Here is a 10894-nt window from a genome sequence, read left to right as displayed (position 1 = left end):
TGTAATTTATTATAATTTGTGGTATATACACCAACACTTTCAAAGACACATTATTTTATAAAGATCCACAAGTCAACAAAAGTAATAACCAACTATTTTTTAATATATAATCATTTTACATGGTACGGACAATCTTTTCACACCAAACTTGTTTTTTCCTTTGCAAAATTAAAAATAGTGATGAAATTATGATTTTAAATCATATATCTAAACGCCTACTAGATAAATTACAAATTCATCAGTAACAACCAAAAGATCATTAAAACCAATAAACTTTAATTTTTGAATCCGTCTGTCGTTATAATTGCTTTGATTTTTAGTCTTTGGAATCAATATATAAAGCATGATATGTTAGCTTTTGTAATCTTCTTTCTCATAGATTATATAGGCATACTTCCACCATTTTCGTTCCCACACCCTACGTACCTACCCCTATGATTGATCAATACTCTATTTCTATAAGTATCTGATATTCGAAATTCATTGAGCTTTAATCTTAAATTTAATCTCTGTAACTCAAAACGAGAGAATCACAACAATTTCATCGCATTCATATGCGATTCGAATTATAACTTGAGCAAGTCTTATTTATCAAGTCAAGATATTGCAATATTGACCAAGTCATTTTAAAAAAAAATAAGTAAACAAAATACTATGATATGTACTGTGTGGTTTTGACAAAATTGGGTACTTCTGACTTATATATATTTCGAGCCATGCAATGGATTTACCCAATATTTTTTTGTCGACACAATTAATAGCAAATTCATTGTACATTTTCTTTATTACTTGCATACCCCTTTCCCCATTGTAACAAAAATGACTTTTATAAAGTATATTGCAAAAATAATATATGTCCACCAGAGCGCCACGTTAGCATAACAAATTAACTACAAAATTGTCTTCAATTTATGGTAATATTCATGAATCATGACTTTGTTGTATAATTTGATCGATTGATATTAAAGTCATTTGAATTAGCTGATTAAAAATAGTCAATAAATATTAAGTGCTAAGAGCTGATTTAACATATGAAGATGGAACTAAGAGGGGGTGTTTTGAGAATCAACAAAAATATTATGAATAAAATAGTAATGAAACAATAAAATTTTTGGTCCCTAAATTATTGGTAAATTCAGTTTTCGATCTTTGTAATGTATGACTTGATCTATTTAATCTTCTATTAATTAATTAAGTCGGTTAATAATTATGGTAAATTTATGAAGGGAAAATGCTCAAATATGTCATTGAATTTTAAGAAAAGACTCATTTATGTTATCCGTCAAAAGTTTGACTTATCTATATCATTTTCGTTTAAGAAAAAATTAATCTATATTATTATTTATTAACTGAAATGAATTCATGAGACAAAGTTTTTTTTTGGGTGCCCTACGTACAAGTCCAAAAGATGAAAGCTATTTGAAGGTATCCAAATGTCAAAGCAACAAAAGTCCTGGGATTTCAGGTTATCTATTAATTGTTGCTATTGTTTTTTTCTCAGTATTTGATATTTGATATTTATATTACTAAAGGGGAAAGCATTCTCTAACAAAAAGAATTCCACACACACAATTCGATCCCCAAGACAAAATTCTAACTAAAAATAAAGAAATCTTATCAATTTTATAAACACGACTATTATTGATGCTGATTGTTACTCCCGCCGTCTCATATTAGTTGATTATCTTAATAAAAATAGTTATCTCATATTAGTTGTTCACCTTACTAAATCAAGAAAGCATTAGTTAAATTTTTTTTTATATTACCCTTGCAATTAATTCTTTTTGAAAGTTTTTACTGTAAAATTTCCAAGAAGATTTTTAAGGGATGAATTAATAAAATTATCTTTTTATTTATAATATCTTAATATATGTGTAGAAAGAAAAATGATCAACAAATATAAAACAAGGGAGTGCTATTTTTGTTTTGAAGATTCAAACAAATTAAAGCAATTTCCAAATGAGGTTCACTTAACTGAGACATATATATATCAAAATTGTACGTTCATTCATGCAAGTCATGATGATGACCCCCCAACCCCACCCCATTGAAATCATATAGGAGTATATAATAATAATTTTAAGCCACTTTTTTTTTTCTTCATAATAATTCTAGATAAGATAAACCAAAATTTAAAAGGTTGGTTAACTATTTTTTTTCGACCTGGTGTTTTTTGGTATATAGATGATAAACTTTTGGTTATAGATAAAAGAAATATTTTTAGCTTAGATATCATTAGATTGGATTAAGGGCCCGTTTGGATTGACTTAAAAAAATAGTTTTTAAGTCAAAAATAAAAAGTCAAACTGAAATAATTTTTAAGTTAAAAAATAAAAAATAGGGGAGACATACTTTTGGTTTTTGATTTATTTTAAGTCATTTTAAACTTATTTTAAGTTATTCTTGACCTTGTCAAACACTTCTCAACTTATTTTAAAGTCATTTTTGACTTATTTTAAGTTATTTTTATATTTGCCAAACACTTTCAGGAGCCAAAAACTGACTTAAAAATAAGTTTGATCAACTTTTAAGCCAATTCAAACACCCTCTTAATCAGACGGTTGAGAATGAGAATGAATTTTTTTTGTGCTAGGGAGCACTTTGGTTTCCTTTAAACACTATAACATATTATATTAAAAATAATTATAGTGATATTTAATTAACGGTAATTAGCATTTTTTTATAAATATCTTTAAAGACTATAGCGATATTGAATCCAATGATAATTAACTAATGTCGATAAAAGTTTTAGCACTCTTTATTAATGTGTTTATTAATTATCGCTAAAAAAATATTTTTATTATGATAACATACCATGAATTAATTAGTCGGGTCAGTGAATATGTTGATTAGCATTTTAAAATTACAAAAATATAGTGTTGCAAATGTCTAAATTAACATGGTGCCAATTTGGACTTTCAATTATTCATCTTCCACACGTTCAAATGTGGTCATTTTCCTCTTTTCAATACATATCGTTATCGGTGTTATCTTTAAATAGAATTTTAAATTGATCGATAAATTTGAAGTTATTTGAATTATATAATGTTATTGAGTTGTTATATTTTAAAGAGGACAAGTTAAAGAGATATATTTGTTCCGATATAGTTATCATTAATACATATATGAAACAAAATCAGTACTAGACGTGAGTGACATTTCGTGATTAAAGTCTTGATTGATATATGTTTTGTTAATTAAAAATTAAAATGTATTTAAAAAGTAGCCATTTGCCAAGTTGCATTTTATCTTTCTGTCCTTTTCATTTTCCTTTTTATTTTTTTAAAAAACTTTTTATTTTAAAATTGGAAGGACAAGTTCATTGTACTGCAAACAATGCAAGCTGTTCTTTTCAGACTCTGTAGAAAACTGAATAAATTTAATAATAAAAAAAGCATGCCACGTTTCAAATTTTTTTTATAAAATATTATAAAAATGTAACACTTCATCATGAGTCACTCCACGTGGTAATTCCTTTTTAATGAGCTGTACTTCCAATTATTCTTGTTCATGTGCAATTTTTGCTAAAATAAAAATGAAGTTTTATGACAAATTTTTGTTGAGAAAATAATAAATGCAAATTTTAACTTTTAAAGAATATTTACATTGTAACTCACTTTGTCCCAAAATAAATGTCATTTTACCTTTATAAGAGATAGTTAAATTAATTTTTAAAGTTAAATTAAATTAAATCAATAACAATAATAATATCATATTTAATATAATTTTATCGATGGAATATGAGGAATTATCCCTCTTTTAAGAGATAAACATATTGTTTTTGATAGACCTTCGATTGATTAAAAAAAAGTGTAATCAAGATAGAATGTAATGTAGGGTTGTTCAAAAAATCAAACCGAAATCAATAACTCAAACTGATTTTTTTTATTGATTTATTGGTAATGAGTTATTGATTTAGTGGTTTCAGATACGATTTTAATTCTTTTATATTGGGTTTTCGGTTCTTAACGATTTGAATTTATTTTCTTAATGGGTTAATCAATAACCCAATAGTAAATTACTAAATTATATGCATATCATTTCGTATATAAAGTCAAGGCTTAGTTACATACTTTTATTTTTGATTGCTTCTAACTCTCGACTATTCTACAATATGTCTATATTTTTCATTAATTTTTTTGTGTGTGAATCTTTACAGAATTACAGTTAAGTTGATAACGATTAATGACTGATAACAGTATACTAACATATCTACCAATCGATAACTACTAAGTCAAACCGTTAAACTTTAAAATCGAATCGAATCAATCGATACGCAATCCTAACTGAGCAAAAAATAACGACAACAACAAGATGAAATCGACTCTTCTTTTTAGGAAAAATAGAAAATCAAACCTTTACAAATAAAATAAAAATTCAGATAATCAATCGATTGAGTTACTAAGATTTCCCGAACTATATCAAAAATGAAGACAGGTGGAACAAGTAGCCAGTAACAGGAAGGTGTTTTGCTGGTTCGAGGTACCGAGTACGATCACAAGTGGCTTAGCTTTGAAGAATAACCGGAAATACCGGTTTTAGGGAATGATTCATTGAACTAACCAAATACATTTAATTTGTAAAAAAATCTTTATAAAAAATTATATTTATATATATATACAATATACACATAACATTTCTAAACCAAAAAAGAACCATTCTTTGTTTCTTCTCTCTCTAACCTCAAATCTTTCTCTCTCTATTTTTGCCCTACTTTGTTGGGGTTCTTGAAAAAAAACTGGATTTTTGAGGGTTCTTGAAAAAATTTGGATTTTTTCATCTGGAATGCAAATCTTGGTTAAAGATATAATCTGGGTTGTGTTTTTCTTGGTTCAAAATCTGATCTTTTTTGCTTTACAGTTCGGGATTTCTTCTGAAGAACAGACATGCCTACTCTTGTTAATTACAGTGGTGAGTTTCAAAAAACTTCATTTCTTGTTTTTATAAGTTATGGGGTTGTTCATATTTCAATGAATTTTGAAGTTCAGTTACAATTTTTTGATTTTTCATCATGAATTACTGAGATGGAGATGGATTTGTTATGTTTAGATTCATATAAAGTTGTTTATCATGAATAAAGTTTATAACTTTGTATAGGTAGATTATTGTTGAGATGAATATGAGCAATAATTTATTGAGATGAAGATGAATTCTTTTAAGGTTTAGATCCATGAATATAGTCTATAACTATGTATAGGTGCATGATTGTTGATAACTTGAGATGAATATGGTTTATTAATTTACTGAAATGAAGATGATCTTTTAGGTTTTAGATCCAATCATGTTTTTATTTAAAAAAGGAAGTTGGTTTATGAGATAATAACTAAAAGTTGAGTGACTATCTAAGAAATTAACTCATATAACTTTGTATAGGTGCATGATTGTTGAGGTGAATATGAGCATTAATTTACTGAAATGGATAAAAAAGGGAAAAAAGTTATGATAAGACTAGATCCTTTGGCTTTGAAGATTAATTTCTGTGTTTGATAGATCTTTTTTTGTCTTATGTTCTGAATCTATATTAGAGATTGGTAATATATTGAAGAAACTGTGGATTACTCTTTTGGGTTCTGTATCTAGAATCGTGTATTTATCTGATCTGATCTGAAGATTTATGTACATAATAGGTAGATCTAAAGCTTCAATTCACATGTGATAGTTGTTTCTCTGTTATACTTGAAGTTGAAGTGAAAATTCATAAGAAATGGGCATATGGATGAATACTTGTAAAATTCTTTCATTAGACAAAATTTAGTATGCTTGCTTGTTGATTTAAGGGAAAATATAGCTGACAATGTATTTGCTCCTTGGATTTCAGGTGATGATGAGTTCTATTCTGGTGGATCGTTTTGTTCTGCAGATTTGGGTCTCATGTTGTCTTTGGGTCATGCTGATGTTTACTGTCCTCCTAGGAAGAGGGCACGCATTAGTGGCCCGTTTGTTGTCGAAGACCGGTCAAAGGATCCATCTCTTGAAATTCTTCCTGATGAATGCCTATTTGAGATCCTCAGACGATTGCCCGGTGGCCGAGAAAGGGGTGCAGCAGCTTGTGTTTCTAAGCGCTGGCTTACAGTGTTGAGTAGCGTGAGGAACTCTGAAATCTGCAGGAGCAAGAGCTATAACAATCTAAATGACGCAATAATGATCTCTAAAGATGAAGATCTTGAAGTTGAATGTGATGGATACCTTACTAGGTGTGTGGAAGGGAAGAAAGCTACTGATGTTAGACTTGCTGCAATTGCAGTTGGGACGTCTACCCGTGGTGGACTAGGAAAGCTTTCTATCCGAGGGAGTAACTCAGTTCGTGGTATTACTAATGTCGGTCTATCTGCTATTGCACATGGGTGCCCTTCTCTTAGGGTCCTATCATTGTGGAATGTTCCTTCTATTGGGGATGAAGGTCTCTTGGAGGTTGCAAGGGAATGCCGTTCATTAGAAAAGCTAGATCTGAGCCACTGTCGTTCAATCTCCAACAAGGGTCTTGTTGCAATAGCAGAGAATTGCCCGAGCTTGACTTCATTGACTATTGAATCCTGTCCAAAGATTGGAAACGAAGGCTTGCAAGCTATTGGAAGATGCTGCACCAAACTACAGTCTCTTACGATTAAGGACTGCCCACTTGTTGGAGATCAGGGAGTTGCTAGTCTTCTGTCATCAGGTGCTTCAATGTTGTCAAAAGTGAAACTACATGGTCTAAACATCACAGATTTCTCGCTTGCTGTCATTGGTCACTATGGCAAGCTGATTACCAATCTTAATCTTTGTTCACTTCGTAATGTGAGTCAGAAGGGATTTTGGGTCATGGGTAATGCTCAAGGCCTCCAGTCTCTGGTTTCTTTGACAATCACCTTATGCCAGGGAGCCACTGATGTCGGTCTTGAAGCTGTTGGAAAGGGATGCCCAAATCTCAAACATATGTGCATTCGCAAGTGTTGCTTTGTTTCTGACGGTGGGCTTGTTGCTTTCGCTAAAGAGGCTGGATCTCTTGAGAGTTTGATCTTGGAGGAGTGCAACAGAATTACCCAAGTAGGTATCCTTAATGCAGTTTCAAACTGCAGGAAGTTAAAGTCTCTTTCCCTAGTGAAGTGCATGGGAATCAAGGATCTAGCTCTACAAACTTCCATGCTGTCTCCATGTGAATCTCTTCGGTCCTTGTCTATCCGAAGCTGTCCAGGATTCGGGAGCACTAGCTTAGCTATGGTCGGTAAGCTCTGCCCCAAGCTGCATCAATTAGATCTCAGTGGGCTTTGTGGAATAACCGATGCTGGTCTTCTCCCACTCTTGGAGAACTGTGAAGGACTTGTTAAGGTGAATCTTAGCGACTGCCTGAACTTGACAGACCAAGTGGTGCTTTCATTGGCTACGCGACATGGAGAGACCCTTGAATTGTTGAATCTCGATGGATGCAGGAAGGTTACCGACGCAAGTTTAGTGGCAATTGCAGATTATTGCCCATTACTTAATGATCTTGATGTTTCTAAGTGTGCAATAACTGATTCTGGTGTAGCTGCTTTATCCCGTGGAGTGCAAGTGAATTTGCAGGTCCTTTCTTTATCAGGTTGCTCCATGGTATCAAACAAGAGTGTCCCTTCTCTTAAAAAGTTAGGAGAGAATCTACTCGGCTTGAATCTCCAACATTGCTCTGTTAGTTGCAGCTCAGTCGAGCTTCTTGTGGAGGATTTGTGGAGGTGTGACATCCTCTCCTAAACCAAAAGGGCACAAGGAAATGCATCAAAATGGTCAAAAAGAATAAGCAGAAAGCTATAATGGTTCATTCAGCCTGGCAATTACAGAAGCAAACATGAGTGTTCTTTTTTTAGCCCGTATATTCGTGGTTATCTAATACTTCAGTGTCTCGGTTGTTTTCCAGGAGGCTATGGCATCACTTTTTTCCTCCATTTTTTGCAGGCTTCGTCAAATCGAAGCCTGTTTCATCCATTTTTGGAGACAACTCCATCATGCCATGGTTTCCTGAGAATACAGTCACCTAGTACTGAGATTAAAATTTTCACTCATGTTGCTCCTCGAAAGAATCAGGCCGTTTGAATCATTCAGCTACAACATCGACAGACAATATCTATCGATAGTCTTTTAGTGTTTCATTGTAAGTATTCTACTGTGTGTCTTTTAGACTTTAGTTGCTTTGAGCAAATTTCTGTTGTTGTTGTGCCTGTTATTCTAGGGGCTTGGCCATTACAACCTTACCTAGGTTGTTTTTTTTAACCAGTCCCTTGTTTTTTGATAGGATTATCAATTTCCTATTTTTTACCAGGTTCCACATATTCAGATTTGTACTCTTGCAACTATGTTTTACATATATAATGAAGTACTAGTTTGTTTTGAATTGTGTTCATGTAAATTATGAGTTTTATTTCTGTATTATTGACAGTCTTAAAAAAAGTTACTTTATTTGACTAACTAAATTTAGATGTACTCTTAATGTGTCATATGATATAACAAGCGATTTTAAGTTGTAGGAATATGGATCTTGAGTATGGAGGTTTTTAATAAAAAATTGAGAAAAGTGTTGAAAAAAATTAAATTTGACGAGTCACTACTGTTGCAAGATTGAAGCTGTACTTAAGTTTAGTGTCAAATAAAGGGGTATTTTTGAGATAGCTAACAGTTTGAGAGTGATTAATAATTTATTCAAGTTTAACGGTGTTTTCAATACTCTCTTATTGACTTTGAGTCCTTTCCTCTTAGATATCTCATGATTAAGTTTAGAACGGTTAGGTTCTAGTATTAATTTTATTCTGAATTTTTTACTTTATTTCATTAGATCTGAAAATATTTTATTCCACCTCCTAAATAGGATAAAATTATTCCAAAAGTTGTAATTTCAAATAATTTAATTCGCATAATTTGACCACTAATGTATCCGTGTATAATGCAGATTCAATGAATTCGGAGTTAGATATGTTAAATGCAGATTCAATGGACTAAACATGTAGGTCCACTACTGACCAAATATTTTAGTGATATGTTTTTAAATTATATTTTTGGTGAACTTTGTCTCTTTCTTCACCTTTTTTTTAAAGTCAAAAAGTATTATAGGGTACTTATTACATCAGTCTTTTTCTAATAATTTGTGGAAAGCTTTTCTGGCCTAATAAAAAAAGAAATAGTAACAATCATTTCTATAAAAGTATTTTATTTAATTATCATGTTTCTTGTGAAATTCATCTCTTATGTTATGTTATACTATGGAGTGAATAGTCAACAGAAAATTTGAAACTTTTTCCGGGAGTTTTACATATTAACTATCAGTTTTCTTTCTAACACAAAATGTTCATCATCTATATATTAAAATAGGTTTAATTGAATAGATGATGATAGTTCATGTATAAAAAGGAAATGTTTGATAGATAGAGGTATAAAACTCATGACGAAAAAGTAAACTTCAAACAAGCGGCATTTGTCAATCAAAAAATAATTAGAGTATCATTTAATAGGTCGATAGAATTTGAGCTCAAATAGAATCGTTCACATAGTTATGAATAAATTACACATGAAAAATTGGATAACCTTGAATTCCTATTTCATAACACACAACTATTCAATTAACAGTCTCATCATTTTTAGAGTCCATTTTAGATATTTAGGGGCCAATTAATAGAAATTATTCAATTTTCTTCGTTTTACATGTGTGTTAGCCCATTAATATTTTGGTGATATGACTTCGAGATGATTTTTTTGGCAAAATCTTTGTGGAACCCTCTGTAGTGAGTTGGAGGAGTAGTACGTACATTCTTATCATTTTTAAAGTCCATTTTTCACATTTAGAGGCCAATTTATCGAAATTAGGTGATTCTCTAAGTTTTTTGTGCGTGTTTTCACCTATGAATATTTTGGTGATATTATTTATAGATGATCTTTTTTATGAAACCATTACGAAACCCTCCATAGGGGAGTTGGGGGAGCAATATGTACAATCTTACCATTTTTAGAGTCCTTTTTCGGAATTTAAAGGTCAATTTACAAGAATTAAACAATTTTCACTTTTTTACCTGTGTGTTAGCCCATAAATATTTTGGTGATCTGGCTTCCGAACTATTTTCTTGTGAAACCATTACACACACCTTGTAGGAAGTTGGGGGAGCAGTACGTACACTCTCACTATTTCTAGAGTCCATTTTGGACATTTAGGGACCAATTTACATAATTTTTTTGCGAAACCATTATGGAACTCTCTATAGGGAGCAGTACATACAATCTTATTATTTTTGGAGTCCATTTAGATATTTATGGGCCAATTTACAAGAATAAGACAATTTTCTTAATTTTGTGTGTTAACCCATGAATCTTTTGGTGATATAGCTTCCAGATAATTTCTTTGTGAAACCATTATGTAACCCTATGTAGGGACTTTGGGGAGCAGTACGTACAATCGCATCATTTTTAGAGTCCATTTTAGGTATTTAGGGGCCAATTTTTAGAAATTAAGCAATTTTCTCAGTTTTTCGTGTGTGTTAACCCATGAATATTTTGGTGATATGACTTCTAGATGATTTGTTTTGCAAAATCTTTACGGAACCTTCTGTAGTGAGTTGGGGGAGCAGTACGTACATTTTCACCATTTATAGAGTCTATTTTTCATATTTAGAGGCAAATTTACTGGAATTAGGTGATTTTCTATGTTTTATGTGTGTGTTAGTCTATGTATATTTTCGTGATATCGCGCTCTAGCTGATTTTTTAAAAAACTTTATGGAACCCTCCATAAGGAATGGGGGAGAAGTACGTACATTCTCACCATTTATAGAGTCTATTTTTCACATTTAGAGGCAAATTTACCGGAATTAAGTGATTTTCTATGTTTTGTGTGTGTGTTAGCCTATATATATTTTCGTGATATCGCTTCTAGATGATTTTTTAAAAACATTACGGAACCT

At 31.3% G+C, this 10894-nt stretch overlaps 1 protein-coding gene across 1 annotated transcript; it reads left to right on the top strand.

Moving 5' to 3' along the window:
- The first annotated feature begins 4640 nt into the window (after positions 1-4640).
- LOC102598259 (EIN3-binding F-box protein 1-like) lies at positions 4641-8344 on the top strand. The gene is made up of 2 exons (XM_006345165.2): positions 4641-4911; positions 5819-8344. Exons 1-2 carry the CDS (start codon positions 4887-4889, stop codon positions 7705-7707), a joined length of 1914 nt encoding a protein of 637 aa, XP_006345227.1. The 5' UTR covers positions 4641-4886; the 3' UTR covers positions 7708-8344.
- Positions 8345-10894: the final 2550 nt, after the last annotated feature.

Source organism: Solanum tuberosum, unplaced genomic scaffold (genome assembly GCF_000226075.1).
Source record: "Solanum tuberosum cultivar DM 1-3 516 R44 unplaced genomic scaffold, SolTub_3.0 scf00063, whole genome shotgun sequence".
NCBI classification, from domain to species: domain Eukaryota; kingdom Viridiplantae; phylum Streptophyta; class Magnoliopsida; order Solanales; family Solanaceae; genus Solanum; species Solanum tuberosum.
Note: the sequence above shows the minus strand (reverse complement) of the source record. Positions and strands in the feature narration are given on the sequence as shown.